Below are 17845 nucleotides of genomic sequence, written 5' to 3'. Positions count from 1 at the left end.
CCAAATGTTATGTATAATACGATTGCATGTATATTAAACTAAAAAAAAGTATGCTCAGGCATTCATCATCATTTCTGGAACCCTAAAATAATGAGCCTTCAAGTGAGATTTCCCTGAAAATAGGAATGGAGGGACAGGCAATATTACTTTTCACTTTTTTATCTTTCTAATTGTTGAACATTTTTACCAAGAGAATGCATACATTCATAATAAAATAACTGGAAAGATCAAATCTGTTCTACGTGTTCTAATTACTCATCTTAAATTCTTGATCACTTCTTTGCAAAAGGAAATGGAGATAAAGGTTCTGTGCTGTATAAATAGGCATCAAAACGCCCCCACCCTGCTGGAAATAGTGAGGAAAGTGTGAGAGCCAGAGGCCCGAGTTGCTGCCCCATTCGGACATTCAGAGCGGGCCTGGGTGAGTCACGTGGCCCTCACACTCATGTGTAACACACACATTGGGCCACACTAGGTGACCTTAACATGGGTTCAAGTTTGAAAATTCTGCATCTGTGCTGCCCAATGAGTCTCCCGTCTCTTAAAAGACTGAGTCAACCTAAATCCTGTGGACTTTGATTCTCTCTCATGCTCTGCCTCCTGATGCAGTGGTCAGGGTCAAGCACCAAGTTCACAAAAAACAGTAGGAATTATTTCTGTATCCCTCACCACGAGCCCCCCCCCCTCCCTCCCTTTTCTCCTTCCCTTGAAATAGCCCTTCGTCTTTAGTTCTGGAGAAGATTCTACNTCAAGCACCAAGTTCACAAAAAACAGTAGGAATTCTCTCTCTCTCTCTCTCTCCCTCCCTCCCTCCCTCCCTCCCTTTTCTCCTTCCCTTGAAATAGCCCTTCGTCTTTAGTTCTGGAGAAGATTCTACGTGTTTCTCATTTCCCCAGACTGAGTGGTACTGTGAATTTGAAGATGCTCATAATAAGCAGGACATGAGGAGGTCCCCATCTTAACACTGCTTTCATAATTCCAGACAAGGCATGATGGGGACCACTCAGGAGACACAGCATTCCCAGACACATGCTGAATATGCCCTGCCTACCTTGCTCTCACACCCATGCCGATGCCACCCACACCATCAGACTGACGTTTTAGGTGGGTTTAAATGCATGTGTGGTTCCTTTTCCTCCTACGTCGCTGAGCCTTACTACTTCTAAAGATCAAACTAATTCACAGGCGTGTAAATAGCAATGGGCATAATTACTGACATTAGGACATGTTGCGTTTTAGGACAAAACGTCTTGTCTAATTAATTGTAGAACTATTCTGACGGTATCTATATAACGGTTCATTATGGAGGAGACTGGCCCTGCCAAATGTCCCATCTGCGATTTTCACCACAAAGAGGACCAAATGCACTGCTGAGAACAGCAGCTTGGAGCATGGAGTTAAATATGTCCCATTCACGGTTTCATTTTGAAAAGCAAAACCAAAAATTCTCCCAAGTACTCCAGCTTCGGAAAGGTGAAACTACTCCTCCAGCCGTTTGCAGGAGATGGGGGAGGCATCAAGTTTGCTGGGAGTTAACTTCCTCATCATGAGCCCTCGTAAAGAGCACTGGTTAGTAAGACAATAAACGAGCATGTTTTAATTAGAAAATGTGGAATCCAAGCACTTTTGCAGGAAGAAGATGGAGCTTAAAAGAGACATCAGGAGACTAATAAAAGTTAAAATGCATTAAGTGGCCACAGTGAACTCCAAGGTAAAGTCATGGGACGATTGAGAAGTGAACCAGGGAGGGCGATGAATCAGAAGGGGACGGGAAGGAGTTACTGGAACATATTCTTCCTGCTTTATAATGGCATCAGCTGCAAACCCCCTTCTGTGCCCAGGCAATGCCCTGAAATGCCTCCAGCCCTTCCCCGCAACGTGTGGGCCCAGAGGAGAAAATCGCCATAATGAGGCTAAATAAGAGAAGGCAGGTAGGCTGGGGTAACACTAGCACTGAACTTGACCTGGTTTTTTTTCTTTTTCTTTTTTTTTCTTTTTAATGATTTCCTAATACTATGGTGTTTGGTTATGGGATTAACACTCTTCTTCCCCTCCATCAGGCTCTACATGGGCACATGACCCAGGTCTACCCAAGCAACACAGGCCGTTCTCCAGGCCTCAGGGATCAGGTCCCTTGTGGGCAGGCGACTCTACTTGAGCACAGTGAAACTCAATCAAAGGAGAGTTGCTGAAGGGTCAGGAAGAAGGAATCCTTTTCCTGTTGTTTCTAAGCTCTGAGAAAATAGCCTGTAGTTCCCAGGAAGATCTCACAAAGGGAGACCTGCTTAAGAAGGAGGGTGGGAATGAGAGAAAAGCAAGGCTGAGGGATAGACTCCTAATGCCTGAGTTTAAGTCCTCGAATCCAGTAGTCCCAGAATTTTGATTCTGTCCCAGACCCTTCACCTTCCCAAGTTTCACCTTCCTGATGTGCCTCAAGGGGACAATGGTGTCTATCCCACCTGGATAGATCAGAGAACACAATGTCACGGGCCTAATACAACACTGGGCACAAAGCAGGCGCTGAGCAGCCGATGAGGACTAAAAACAGCACCAAAGTGTTCCGTTGTTTCCTGGAAGTAAAAAGCGTTTTACTGCGGCCACAATTTCTCCTCACGTGGGCTCTGAGGTTTAGAAGGCTTCGGCATGCGGCTGCAGGATGCTAACACACAAAGAGAGCAAACAGCGGACCCCGACACAACCCGGGTGTACCCAGCACTGTCCCATTCCCAGAGGGCTTGTTTTTTTTTTTTTTTTACTTATTCTCTTATTTTATGGAATTGGCTTGGGTGGGGTAGATTCCCCCCAGAGTCCCAGCAAATGCTTAAATGGGCCTAATATCACTTAATGCCTCCTTATCCCATGTTCCCAATACAGTAAGAGGATCTGGTTGATAAGAGATTAAAAAGTCACTAAGATTAAGCTTTCCACTTCAAATTCTTATCTAAGTGCAACAATGCAAAAAGAGCAATGTTTCTGACCTTCTCTTGGGACAGGCCCAAATAATTTTTTAGAAATAAGCTTTTTATCATCACATGGTTGGTGTGCGATATCTTTACAAGCTAATTGTTGAGAAATGGACTTGTGAAGCTTTAACAAATTGCAATACAATTTTAATGCAATCTAACATTAAAAAAAAGTGTTATTCATTCTCTTTGGAAACATAAGGCGTGCAGTTAAAACACTGATGACAGGAATTAGGGGCATTCACTGATTCATCAGTTATTCTGAGCCAGAAATGATTCTATAAGGATTTTAAAAACACACAATTTGGAGAGTAATCTTTTGTGGTTAGAGTTGTCATGACCTCTAAAAGATGGATATTTGGAAACGAGACACATGGAATAGCCTGGATTGTTTGGTGGGTTTTGGAGGAAGAAAAGCTATCTGAGACAAAGTTTCTGGAACACTCCCCCTGTCATCCAAAAGGTGCAGCCCCAGCTGAGGGAGCTGGCTCAGTGCCCCGTGACGGATTGCAATTCTGGGGACATAAGGTCCCAACTCACAAAGGCAGGCGAGGCCGAGACTAATAAATCAAAGGAAACTTCAGAGAAGTTGCAGAGCCTGCTTCCCTTGCCTGGGAGAACCAGGCGGCCTTATCTGGCTTCTGTGAAAAGAAAAGAATCATTGGGGAGCCAGAATTAGAAAAAGCCCTGCGCTTCATCAAGTCTCTCCCTGTCTGAGCCAGATAAAATATCCTCTGGGAAGGCTTCAGGAAACGCCCCAAGGGAATGACAGTTGGTATTAGCTGAATGGGTGAAAGAACTCAGACAGAGATGGAAATATTTGGCTTTTTTCAACTGTGAATTTAACTCAAGCGTCTTCACATTTACAGACTTGGGGCAGTGTCTTGCGCTTACAAGGCACAGCCACGAGGTGGCCTCAATCCATAATTGGGTCCCCAAGGTCCAGGCTGCAGAGCGAGTGTTGTTTTCTTTTTTTTAAGTTCTTTCTACTTAGAGACTTAGCTGTGGTAACTAGCAAGTAAGAAAGTTCGGGTCCCCAGAGTTTTAGTAGACTTAACAGGGCTTTAATTTTACAGCGGGTGCCAAATTTAAAAAGGATAGCCTCTCCTTGGGTACCTCCACCTTCAAGGACACTTCGAAGTTTGCAAACCACGCTGAGAGCAGGCTAGAGTGGTCTTAAATAAGATGCAATGCTTGTTTCTTTCTTAATGCACCTTGTAATTTGCACACGTGCCACAGCACTTTATTTATTTTCTTACTTAATGGGGTTGAGTGTGTTTAACACCACAAGCCATAAATTGCAGTGCAGTGGATTAGACTAGGTTCTCTTCATTTTCCTGCCAATTGTCAGAAAGTGATGTGGGGTACGGGCTGCCCCTCCTAACTGGCTTTTTCTCTACCGCCCCACCCCTTACCTCTACCCAACAACCAAATCCTTGTTTCCATCTGCCAAGGGGGGAAGAAAAAAGACACGGTCTGTTTTCTTATTGGAGAGCTTGCCTATTGAGCAGTTCAGTTATTGAGATTAATAAGCTGCCAGTTTCCAAGGAAGACTAAGAAAACTACAAAATTAAAGTGCACTGCAACGTGAAATGCTGCTGGTGGCCAGGCGGGATCATGGTGTCAAAATGGCAAGGTAAAGCTATAAAATAGGGCTGAGCTTGAGAGGCTAACCTAAAGGTCTCATCAATTTCCATGTTGCCTTTGATGAGAATTTAGAGGGGGCATAATGTTTTGCAATACGGAGAAATCAAGCTGCCTATTGATTTGAAAAGTGCTTGAATGCATTTGGTTCACTCGAAATGAGTTCTACTTTTAAACCACACTTGAAAACATAAAAAAAAAAAGGTAAACAGGTTACCTTGGTTTAATATTCTCAAGATCAAGCTTATCAGTGATTCTGCCAGGAAATTAATCCTTAGGTAGAAAAATCAATCTGAGAACAAGTTGAGAATAGTCTTTGAGTTCAGCGTAGTAAGGACGTTTCAACAATCTTGTTGCTTCTCCATGAAAACCTTCTTTACTAAAGGGCCTGTGTCTCGGTTCCCACATATGCATGACCAGATAAGGCGTCCAGACGATGCTAACAGTACTTCACCTTGAAAGACATCAGGTGTTTTCTGACCTTCTGATACCACATCAGGTTCTTTAGATGCCACTCGTCAAGCCCAGAGTGCTCAGGTCTTTGTCGGAGCGCTTTTCCCGACTTCCTTCTAACAGGAAGAACGATGACACTCCGAATACAACCCAACAGTCCGCCATCAGTGGCCATCACCTACCAGTCTGGCAAAGCCCCGTGTGGAAGATAAAAACTCTATAAATCACGGAGCTGCAAAGATAGGAGTGCTTCTGGTTTCTGGAGTGACAATTTGCTCTCCCATTTTATATGCGGAGAATTAAACCTCTGTAAACCAGCTCACAGGGATCCTGTGCTGCCACCTCCATGGAGCAGCGAGGCCTCAGATGTCCCAGTCTGGGATGCCACCAACCCCGCAGACCTGCCGAGGAGGGTCCCTTCCAGCTTGCCTGGCTTACGGTTTTCTTAGTAACTAAGTCTATACCTAGAAACAGGCTGGCATTCATCCCACAGGTTATTTCTTGCCTTATGTCACTTCTAATGCATCAACTCCACCATTTCCGTGGCCTGGGCAAATTAATTTGTTTGCTATGAGGATAAGCATAGTTTTGTTTTTGTTTTTGTTTTTTCCTAGTTTCAAAGGCACTGCCATGTTGTGGCTAAGAACATGGCATCCGGTTTGGGGTCCGGGAGACCCAGGGTTAAGTCCCCGCCCTACCTCTTACCTATTTGGAGATGGGTAGATAACTTAACCTTCCCAAGCCTGTTTCTGATTATTTAAAACAGGGATAGTAGTCTATACCTAACAGAAGGGCTAGAGGAAGTAAATGGGGTCATGTTCATAAAAGTAAAACTCAGTGTCAAGCAACAAGTATTTGACAAAGAAATAGTGCTATTCACAGACCTGTAGGATCATGTAGAATAACTGTTACATTGAACAAAATTTCTGGAGGTTTTTTTTTTTAAGAGAAAAATCAATTGCTAAGAGCTCCAGATGCAGTAAGCATGCTATTATTTGTCAATGCAGAAATTTCTGCATCACAACTATTATTTCTGAATCAAAATAAGCCTGGCCAATAACAACTACACTTACTTCTCTGGTTACATCATAGATCGAATACGTCTAAAACGGAACTTTTGTTTTCTAAATGACATCACTATCCATCCAGCCCCCCGTAAAAAAAAACTGGTCTTCGTACTCACACTGACCCAACCCACAGCTCTGCATTCTAGCAATCATTAATGCCTACTGATTCTACCTTCACTGTATACCTCCCATCTGTGAGTGTTCACCTTCTCGCCACGTTGGTAGGAGAAAGCCACACAGCTATGGATACCATAGCTACAGAGATCCTAATAGAAGCCACACCACCTTTTATCTTAATCATTACAATAGTCTCCAAACTGGACGTTGAGTCTTGCTACACCTTCCACCCTACTCCCCATCTATTCACCACCTGGCAGCTACCATAATTAAAAACAAATCAACACTCTGTTATTATTTTATTCTCCTGGTTAAAATGATTTAGTGGCTTTTCACTGTGTTTGGAGGAGAGTCCAAAACCTTTAACCCAGTTCCAGCCTTGTTCCATCCTGCCCTTGCCTGCCCTTTTTAGCTTGCTTTCTCTTCCTGGCATCGTAGTGACTTTTTCCCCAGCGGGTCCTTTTTTTTTTTTTTTTCTCCACCTAGAACATGGGTCGTTTCTCTATGCCTCCCATGGCACTCGGCTACATTTGTCACTGTAGGGGCACGTGTCTAGTCATTTGCTCAGGGTCTCTGTACATTCAGCCTGAAATCTCTGTATAGGTGAGGGTTTTTGCTCTTCATGGCTAAATCTTTGGTGCCTGGCACATGGTAGGTTCTCATAGATGTTTCTTGGATGAATAATAGATGACCGTTTTAAAAAGCAAGTTGCAAACTTGTTTGTAGCTTGAGGGTCTTGATGGTTGAAATTAGGGCTTCTGGTGTTTCAGGGCAAAAGTAAACACAGAGGGAAGTTTTGTCCCACTTAGGGATTCTCTTTATTGACCTGCTACCGAGGTAGATTCAGAGAGAATCTTGCTTCAGCAAAACGCATAAAGAAGAAAAGGTACGTTGTGTCACTGAGCTACTTTCTACTGTTTTAGACACGAGATGCTGACTTCAGAAACTCCCAAAGAAGCAGCTGGCTCAGAAGATTCCTGACCTTGTCACTCTCAGGAGAGGAAGGGGGAGATAGGTGATATCAACCAAGAATTACACAGGGACTTTGTTCTAAGACCTTCTGTGAGTTGGCTGAGAGAAAGATGTCAGGCAGAGTGGATTTTTACACACTGTTACAAAAGGCAGTGCGGACTTCTTGCAATTAGTTCCTTTGCCTGATATTTGTTTTTTTTTCTTGGATTAGGTTATGGTTTATACATGAATCGAGTGCTTTTGGTAGTAGAAATGTATACTCATTATTTATAAGATTCACAGTGATACAGAATTTGTTTTTATATGCTTTGTCTTGTGTTAAATTCCTAATTTGTACAGTTCTATTTTTCTGGCTATGCCTCCTCAATCAGCACTGCTAATCCTACCTGTAAAAGAAAAAAAAAAAAGGGAAAAAAAATCACAGTCCAGAGAAGGTCTAACAAGTCTCATTAAGACAGATGAGAACATCAAAAAGTAAGGCAGGGAGGCAAGGACTTTTTCCTCGCTGGTCTAAAGAACGCAATGAACTTGGCTTAGAGTCTCTGGGGGTGGCAGAAATGTCCGCTCCTCCTGTCCCAGAGCTATGAAATCCTTCCATCACTCCTGGAAGTCTCTGTTAAGGAGAGTAGAGATGGTGACGCTGTTTGTAAATTTCCGTTTCATTTCCGGTATTGATGACTACATTCTAATCAGCCTCCAAAATGTATGGCCTTCAGTGGTGCTCTCTCCTTGATGTGGTTAATCAATCTTTATTTGACATAAAATAGAAATGGGAATCCTAGTATGGCTTCATGTCCCTAAAAAAAGAAGCTCCCATACCTACACTTCCTCTTGTGGTCAGAAAATGATCCTATTAAACTCACAATATTTCAGTATTTGAATGAAGAAATATGTTCCGCTTTACAGCTCCCAAGACTGTGTGAAAAACGTGTGGGGAATGGGAACAAATAATATGCTACAATCTTTGACTTTTTTCTACTTATCTACCAGGTAAACTCTTACTTATCCTTCGGAAATCAGTTCAAACAGCCCTGCAGCTCTGAAATGTATCCTGACCATCCTGGGAGAGTTAATCACTTCTTCCACTGTACAATCATTGTAACTGTAATTTTTATACTCCCATTATTGTATATACTGCACTATCCTTCTGTTTAAGTACCTACCTCCTCCTTTAGACTGTGTGAGCTTTAAGGGCAGGATACATGTTTTAATCATCATCTCCCCAGTACCCAACATAGCCCTTGGTATACACAAAGGACTCAGTACATATTTGCTAATAAGAGACCGAATGAATAATATTTAAAAGAGAACCAGGAAACTCAGCAATTCTATTCATCACTGCTTAAGTTTTCATACATGAGATCAATTGCCCATTCAAGTTACACGTGTTCGGCTCCATGAATGGAGTTTCAAAAACCTGCTGACTTCTGCACCCAGTGTTTGGTTTCTGGTAATAGCCCCATCTCAAGGGCCTTGCATCTCTGACCAACTCTTGGCCCTTGAATGTATTGATCAAATAATTCCCAGATGTTGTCTTCGCTTGTTTTTTCCTCCCAATAGGTGTCAAGGTCTTGGCAATCCTATCTACTCCCCAAGTTTTGTCTCTAACTTGTCTCCTCCAAAAGCATCATTGGGAAGCCTTCATCCTTGGGGAAATGTGGAATATTCAAACAATCTGCCCCAGGACTCCACAGAGCAGATCGCAAGTTCTAGGAGAGCTTCCTTCAGGGCAACAGGAAGGTGACATGCTTGGCTCTGGTCCTCTCTACCAGGTCCTTGCCAAGGGAACCCTGTCTTACAAATGGTTCAAAATAAATTTTCTTGAAAACCAACTAATTACATCAAAAGCTGGGAGACGGAGGATACACTTATATGGCTTATGTGTTCTTATCCTCGAGGGGAAAATTTTTGTGAGGAGCAAACACTCTGATGGATCTTGCCCTGGAAATGTAATAATTAGGGCAATAAACATAGATTTGTGGTTATTCACCCATCGGACATCTTGTCACCTTATTTTCTGTGTAGGGACCACTAGAGTTCCATCCAATGTGGCTCATAATTTACCATCTCCCTGAAGCCTTGGTCTTGCAAGTGAACTTGGCCCCTGGGACATCTGCGTATTGCATCTTTAAAATGGTGGTACTCATGGTTCCTCCCAACCTCACTGTATGGTTGTCAGGCTTGAGAGAGATAATGCACGTGAAGCATTAATGTCGGGCATATATAAACTGCACAAAAACCTGGTTGTCCCTGGTGATGGTGTCTTCTTCTTTCCTTCTCTGCCCTCTTTTTCTATAATAGCTACTACATCTCTCCTTGCCTTCCCACCCCTCCTCCTCCATCTAGTCCACTCTATATAGACTTAATGTCCAGAAACTATTTTTCAAACAACACTCTGTTAATGCAAAAATAGGCTGACTGGTGCCCAACACACCCTATGGCAGTTCATAAATATAAGCAGGAAAGACAGAAAGTCTTATCCAGCCTTGAAGAGCACCATGAAAATATCCCGAGTCAAGCCTCGTGGACCAGTCAGCTTTCAGCCTGGAAACCTTCCAGCAAAGCTGTTTATTAATGGGTTACCATATCTGTGCAGATGCCTGAATATACCAGTTATATATAATATATGCATATACATTCTATTGACTTTCCATATTTTAAGCCTCAGAGATTAAGATTATATCCTGTAATTGTCAGAAAATAAAGTTTGGAGTGACTACAGTGACAATGGTGTACAACATATTAATGGTCAAGATCTTGTTAAAACAAAAATTTTACAGATACGAAACAAAATGCTGTTCAGCCATAAAAAAGAACAGAATCTTGCCATTTGTGACAACATGGATGGACATGGAAGGTGTTAAGTGAAATAAATCGGCAGAGAAGGACAAATACTGTACGACCTCATCTATATGTGGAGTCTACCACCACCACGAAGCCAAGCTCACAGACACAGGGAACAGGCTGGCTGTTGCCAGAGGTGGGGCGTGGAGAGTGGGAGAAATGGGTGGAGCGAGTCAAAGGTACAAACTTCCGGTGATAAAACAATGAAGTCATGGGAATGTAATATACAGCACAGTGACTATAATTAATAGTACTGCATTGCATATTTGAAAGTCACTAAGAGAGTAGAACTTAAAAGTTCTCATCCCCACAAAACCTTTTTTTTTTTTTTTTGTAGCTTTGTATCATGACAGGTGTTAACTAGGCGTATTGTGATTGTTTCACGGTATGTACGAGCATGAAATCACGTCATACACCAGAAACTAATATAATGTTACGTATCAATTACACCTCAATACAAAAAGCACCTTTCCTATTAAAGGTGACAACGGCTGACCTAAAAAAAAGAATAAAAGAAAGAGAAGCAACAGGAAATGCCATGGCTTGCAAAATTGTTTTCAGCTCTGTGCAGAAAACTCACTGGCCATTACCAACAAGATTATGGATTAAGTCTGTCCTTCCTCAATCCTCAGTTATTGAAGTTTAAAAATGGCGTGAGAACTTTCTGAAGAGTCAATATGAATTAGTCCCTTTCTCGGTTTCGTCCCCAGAGTTCTTCCAGACAAGGAAACAATAACCATTGGAGCACACAAACGGTGCAAGTGTCTGGAGATGGAGCAGCAAGGCCGTTCCAATATCTGGCCAGCACACTCACAACCTTCGCTGTCAATTACATGCCAGCCCACCATGCTGTAACTGATGCGCCTGCTTTCAGATCATTAAGGTAGCCATGGTTTTGGACGATCAGAAGCAAAGGTGAGAAAAGGACAGATGCAAACGCCGAACAAAACAAAGCCAGTTGTGGAGATCACTTTGAAACTCTTCAAACTCTTCCCTCCCACCATAAAGCGCTGCCCCTTTTTTTCTTGTTTGTTTTTATACATCACTGTTTGCCCCTCAAGCATCAAGCTGTTAGTGTGTACAGGAGGGATTAAAGTGAGCCGGCATGTTGGATGAAATATAAATTAAAGTTATACTTCTGTCAGTCTGGAATCAGGGATTGTTTCTCAAGGTCTCCCCAAACACTTAATTTCAAATGAGTCTTCATTTATTACTTCAAGAAAGGCCAAATGCATAATTTATCAGCGGCTTTCAGTCAATATACCCTTATAAGCATGTTTCCCATGAGCCTCTGAGTAAAAATATGTTATGCTAATTCTATTAGTTGGGTACACAGGAGCTAAGAGAGTACATATACATTAAAAGGAGGCACATGTGAACAAAGAAACACCTATCAACCTGCCATGCGGGGTCAAATTACCAAAGGACCAACAAAGAGGTGGTAAACTCGTCCCATTATTTATGCCAAGGTTTTCTCTGGCGTTGGAACTCTGAGCCACCCAGCGGCTCTGTATGGGGGACTCAGGTAGGGAGATGCGCAGACTCAGCGATGGGGACTTACCGCGTCTCCAGCGGCACGTTGCTATTTAGCACCCAGCTGTCCTGAAGCTGGACGGACTCCGGCGTGGTGGCCAGATCATTGGGCGCAGGAGCGGGGGCGTGGATCTGACTCCGCCTATTGGTCAGCGAGTTCCTGTTGAGGGAGTTGGCAGAGGAGTGGTGATGGGACAGCGTGTGGTTGTGAGGGGGCGGCAGAGGGGGCCTCAGAGTCGACTGGCTGTGGTGGTTCGGAGGACCTGAAAGAAGAGGAAGGAGAAACGGCCATGAGTGATGGCATGTCACAGCTGCAGACACGGCCAACCTGTGGAGGAGAAAAGCAAAGGCTCCACGTGGACACGCTGCAAGTTTGCAAACCAGAGGGGCAGAGAAGACGGCACGGAGCATCTCAGCGTTAGTTGCGCAATATGTGTTCATTGGCCTCTATCCATAGGCATCACACGAAGAAGGAGCAGCTGGGTGAGCAAAACCAGGCTGCTGAAGACTGACCAGTGGGATCGCTGAAATGGATTAATACTGCGAGGGAAGTTACAGGACATTCAAGGCGGAAACACCTCCCTGGTCCATTCCCTGGTAAACCAGTAGTATCCCACGTACATTCTTTACAAAGCATTTCCTTTTTTTCTAAAGATGGTAAGAGTATGGTACCCTCTATGTCAGGAAGAAGCCAATGTAGGTACCTGTAGGGGTCAGGTAGGAAAGAGAAGGGAGTGGGCCAGGTGTGGAATGAGGTGAACTCCAGAGGATGGGGAGCCGCCCCCACTCAGGTCCAGGCCCAAGGGGGGATTAGGGCTCAAGGAAGCCCATCAAGATTTTCTAGGAAAGCTAAAGAGCTGGACTTCTGGATAAATTATCCTGTTTTTAGAAAAATGTTGACAATTAACTAAAAAATATGTGTGTGTGTACACATATTTTACACATATATACGTATAAAATTTTTAGTAAGAGTCAACAAACACACCTGTGAGCCCACTCAAATCGTGGATTGATAACGTTTCTCCACCAAGGAACGAACCCTGAGGATTTCATCTCTGGGGAAGGTCTGGGTTGATGTATTCAAACTACTACCCTGACTCCCAATTGCATCCTGTTCTCTAATCTTGAAATCCTCTATCCTTGCAGGAAAAAGGCACGAAGGAGAACGAGACCTCTGAATGTCATCCCTTATAAATATGGCCACAGATGACAACTCCACACAGGGTTTTCCTAGCTACCCATTCTCTACCTACAAAATGAAATAGTTTAAGCATAACGAAAATGAAAGTAGTTTACTATGCAACGTAAGCCTATAATTTGGTTTTAATGGCTGCTGAAACATGACTTTTGATTCATGTCCTTTGAGCGAGCTTATTTTCTGAAGCCTCCAGTCGGGGCTGGCAGCTCACCAGGTGACTGCCGAGCCTTGTCATTTTGGCCCCTGCCAACTTTTAAAATCCTCGGCCCCCGCTGTCTTGGCTTTAAGAAGTTGGTTCAAGTCATTTAAACAAGCAATTTGACACAAATTTCAACTACTTGTCTCCTTATGTGGCCAGGCTACATCTCCGAAAGGTGTAATCTCCATTCCGTGGCTCTGTGACACCTGCAGGTACATTCTGAGGAAAAGGGAACATGTCAAGAGACTGGGTTTGGAGAGCATTGTGACCAACGAACACAAAAAAGAAAAATAAAAGCGGAGGAAAGTGCTTCCTTGAAGTTTTCATCTCTGGGCTGAAATTACTTGGGATTTTGTTTTTTTTCCCCCCCCTGGTGTTCAGAAAAAGACAACCAAAACTGCAACCCAGTGGGAAATGCCACTGGAGAAGTTGTGTAGATTTTCAATCGCGCCCTCCAAACGCGCCTGTAACTCATATTTTACACTGTGTGCCACTGACATTTTAAATATCTCTTTGAGGGAGTTTCATAGCCGTAGCTGGCTATTATATTTACTGTCTAGCAATGTATTATTATATAGTTATTTAGCATTTGTCTGGCTCATATTAGTGGGAAGAGGTGAGAAGAGGGAGTGAAATTATGTAATAAGGATCCTTCAGAGCTGCTGCCCAAGCCCCTCACACATAGTTCATGAATTCTCTTGCCTTTCTTTCCCCGTCTCTCAACTCCCATCCAAGTGGTGTCATTATTCTCCATTAGGTAGGTAATTACGAGGCTTGCCGCGGGAAGACGAGATGAATCAGTGTACAAGTGCGAACCCACCCTCCCCGGCCCCAAGCCCTAACTTTCCATCTCCTTGTGCCTCCGGCTCCCACTCGCCAGCTCTCCAGACCACACACTCTCCCAAAGTACAAAGAGGCTGTGTGAGGGATTTAATCCACAAAATGAGATACCGGAACCCTCCTGCTTCCTGTCTACTCACCCTGAACGAAGGGCTCTTTGCCCAACGTGGGAGGCCCTTCTTTGTACATTTGTGTTCTGTGCTTGCTTTTCTGCTGACGATCCAGCCACCGACTTAGGGGCTATGTTGTGTGTTCCAAATAAAATGGAGAGTGAGTTTTCCAGTTAACTGGAAGGGATGTCAAGCTCTCTTTCCAGTTCTCCTGAAGAGAAGGTCTAGAGCTTCGTGGGGGACATGGAGAAAGAAGAGTAGGGGAAGATGAGGGAATACGTAATTCTCCACCCACCCTGCCCTCCTGGGAAGTGACATGTTATTTCACTGCAAATAAATCCAATTATTGATAGCAACAACAAAAATTATCCAGCATCGTCTGTAATGGAAGACGTTTTCCTCATTACCATCGTTCATGTCCACAGTGGCAATGATTCTATTTGCTCATTTATCTATCTATCCAAAAGTTGTATTTTTCAATTAGGTACAGGAGATAGGAGGAAAAGACAGTTACGATAGAGTGCTAAATGCTACCACTGGGGTCCATGCAGAGTCATGTGGGGGGGCAAGTAAAGAGGGGCATTCAGCCAGGGCTGGGGAGAGAAAAACCTAAAGAACTGTGCTCTAGGGGCGGGCCTCGCACTTTCAAGCTGTGTGCACCTGGATCTGCAATCTCCACACATTCATCTGCCAAATGGCGAAAAGCGCAGTAAGCGGCCCGAAAGGTTGCTGCAGAAGTTAGAGGGGAAGGATACACAGAAACTGCGAAGCATGAGGTCTGATGGCTGGCAAGCTCCCCCAAACTACATGCATGGAACACTGCTCGGCTCTTTCAGGAATTGAAGGAGGGATAAGACGTAACTGCAGCCCTCAAGGAGCCCAGAGGTGAGCAGGGAAAGTAAACTTCATCTCTCTAGGGCAGCAGTCACAAACTGGTGGTCCCCAAGGTGAGGATTACCAAAAATTCGAAGTCAGTATTTGGTGTAGTGTGCCTGATTCCTGACTTCTCTTGAAAACAAAAACACAATGAAAACGCTGAGTCTGATTTCCCTCATGGCAACAATTGGGTAGAGCGGAATGCCGCTGGGAAGCTTCTCTGGTTCGCCACCAACCCGAACAATCCCTGGTATCTTAACCTGGCCAGATGCACGCGTGGGTATTACCGGCTGGGAGGCGTTTATGTTTCTGACTGCTGGTTTAACCTTGGGGACCTTAACATCCTGTGTGGGTCACACGTCTCTAACGTAACAACACGTTGTGACAACTACTGGTCTCAAGCACACTTTGTGTTTCTCAGTTTTCATCACAGTCATCCAATGCGCTTGCCGGGTGGGATGGTTTTCCATTTCAGGAACACAAACAATGGCAGCAACATGCTCTACTGCTTTCCAAGAAGCCCAGTTACATGAAAAAGCCCTTCTCCAAGACAACTGATGTCTTCAATCTATGGTGCAACAGAAATGAGTACCTCAGTTTGATGAAGGAGCCTTCACGCGTCCACTCTGATTCACACATTTATTGGGTTTAATTAATGCGCATATTATTAATGGCTCTTCTGTCGCATAAATATGGAATCACATATTAATGCAATTGAGTCATGAATAACTTTGCAACAAATGCTTACACAGTATGAACCTAATAAGTATTCTATCAGCAGGCAAAAGGCAGCAGTCGTTCAAGTCACCATGTTAACCTCTTCTATTGCATCTGATGTACCCTGAGCTGAGGACCTGGAATTTAGTTTTAGGTACTGTGTGGCTTTTAGTCCTAGGAATAAAGAGCAGTATGTTGGCTCTTTCTTAAAAGCTGGGGCGGCACAGGTGAGACTCTTAGCAAAGATAAGTGAATGTACAGAGAAGGTGCTTCCTGTGTATTTAAAAATTAAGGGCTTGAATGTGCACGGAATTTGTCCTGTGTGCTTGTTTGGTCTGGTTGGCTTGAATGGTCTCTGCTTCTGTGTTTTTAGATTTCTTGTGGGACAGCTGCCAGAAAGTTTGATCTTGACAGCGATGCCTGTCCTTCCTAAATGGTAATTGGTTGACAGTGGAGCCTTAAGAAAGATAAAGCAGTGTTTCTTCGTTGGGTAACAATATCATTTGAAACAAACTTCGATGTGGCAACTGTAAAATCTTGGCATAGCAACTCTTGTGTTGACTAGACCAGCTATGCTCAAGGAGCATGTGGAAACAACCAACACCCACACTATAAATAATGTACAAAGAAAGGCTTTTCTCTGGCGCTAAGGGAGCACATTCTTAATAATTGGCTATTGTTGGTGTACTCTTCCTTAAATAAACAGCTGAGGGAGGCATTTAGGCGGGGTCTACCCTTGGGAGGGTGGGGGTGAGGGGTGCAAGGGCAGGAATAAACTAAGGCAGCCTTGTCTTACTCTGCAGTTCACACCAATTTTTCCTGGTGATTAAAAATGATGATAAAAGATAAGAAAGGAATAAAAGTAGAGGCCTGCCCGACTGCTAATAATTCACTCATTCTTGAAGATGGCATGCTAGTTGTGGGTCTTTAAAATTTTCAACCCCTCCGACCCCGAGATGATGAATTAACCACAAACTCTCTGCCTTCTACCAAATCACGTCTACGGAGCAAGTTATATCTTGACAGCAATTTGAAGATGCTAGAAGTAGGGATGGTGTTGGCAGAGACTGGATTCTCTGGTTGATGAAAATTGGCATCAGGATGCCCTGTTCAAATTTGACCTTGAATGGGAGCCAGAGGAAATTGGAGGAAAGGGTTTTCAAGAATAACAGACTCTGGTTAGAACTAAAGAGAGTCTATTGCAGATAGCCAGGCTGGTGGTCGGCTTTGAACCCCTGTTTGGCCACTTATGAGCTGTGTGACCCCTAGAAATCCTCATATTTCTTTTTCTGAGTCAGTTTCTTCATCTGTAGAATGGGTATAGTAATTCTACTTCTCTCTTATGGTGGTTAGACTCAAATGAGATGATCTATAAGAAACCTGGCACAATTCTTGTAACTTAGTAAGCTATTACTATTATATATTATGTTATAATTAATAATACTAACAATTGTAATTACAGTAACAACAACTGTGCCTTGGGCAAATGATGAGTACCTCTTAGGGCACTCGTTTGTCTAGCATTTGAGTGACAGCTTTCAGAAGGAGATAGCAAATCAACATATAGAGGCAACATTGCCAGCCTCACCTGCTCCACCTTCAAATTGTCTGCAGAAAGGCAGTAACTAAGTGACATGTCACAGACATTAACGCTGGCAGTCTCAACAGCGTCTCTCTCAGAGCCTGCAGGAATGGAACTTGGGATCCAGAATTGTTTCATTCCCATAAACAAAGTAATTGATGCTAATGACACCAAACAATAACACTGACAATAGCTGCTCTGAGTTAAGCTCTCCCTGTGTGTCTGGTCCTGTGATAAGTGCTGCTCACCATTTATTTCAATGCATTCCCATGCATTCCTGTGGGGCTGGCTCTGTTGTCATCCCCATTTTACAGACAGCAGGTGAGGTTCTGAGGCGCCAAAGGTCCCATAGCTTAGTAAGTGGCGGAGCTGCTAGTTAATCCCCAGGGCCTCTTCCCCGCTCTGCAAAGGAACACGAGGCCCCAGAGTTCACTGGCACAGGGAAGCAACGATGAGCCCTGCCTTGGCTCAGACACGCCCTAGCACATACAGAGGAAAACTGGTTGGTTCGTTTCTTTGCACATTTGCTTAAATGGCAGAACGAAATCTTCTCAGAAATTGGAGGGACTTGCCTACCTGCAAACGTGCACTTCACAGTGCCGCTTGGATCAGGAGAAACAGGCCAGCACAACCACACTGCAGTGCAATCTCTTTTCTGTGCCTTCCCAAAAGGCCCTCTCCAAATTTGCTCCTCCGAGCAGCAGTCCTGGCTCCCAGCCCCAGTGGCATG

General features: G+C 43.8%; 1 protein-coding gene across 1 annotated transcript in view; it reads right to left on the bottom strand.

The window, feature by feature from the left end:
• Nucleotides 1–17845, bottom strand: part of LOC109379368 (teneurin-2-like) — a 1023129-nt gene that overhangs the window by 109597 nt on the left and 895687 nt on the right. Inside the window, exon 6 of the mRNA XM_019635930.1 lies at nt 11622–11856. Coding sequence (XP_019491475.1) covers nt 11622–11856 — 235 coding nt within the window. The remainder of the gene's footprint in view (nt 1–11621; nt 11857–17845) is intronic.

This window comes from Hipposideros armiger, unplaced genomic scaffold (genome assembly GCF_001890085.2).
Source record: "Hipposideros armiger isolate ML-2016 unplaced genomic scaffold, ASM189008v1 scaffold_25, whole genome shotgun sequence".
Taxonomy (NCBI): domain Eukaryota; kingdom Metazoa; phylum Chordata; class Mammalia; order Chiroptera; family Hipposideridae; genus Hipposideros; species Hipposideros armiger.
The sequence above is the reverse complement of the archived record's forward strand: the minus strand, read 5'-3'. Positions and strand labels throughout refer to the sequence as shown.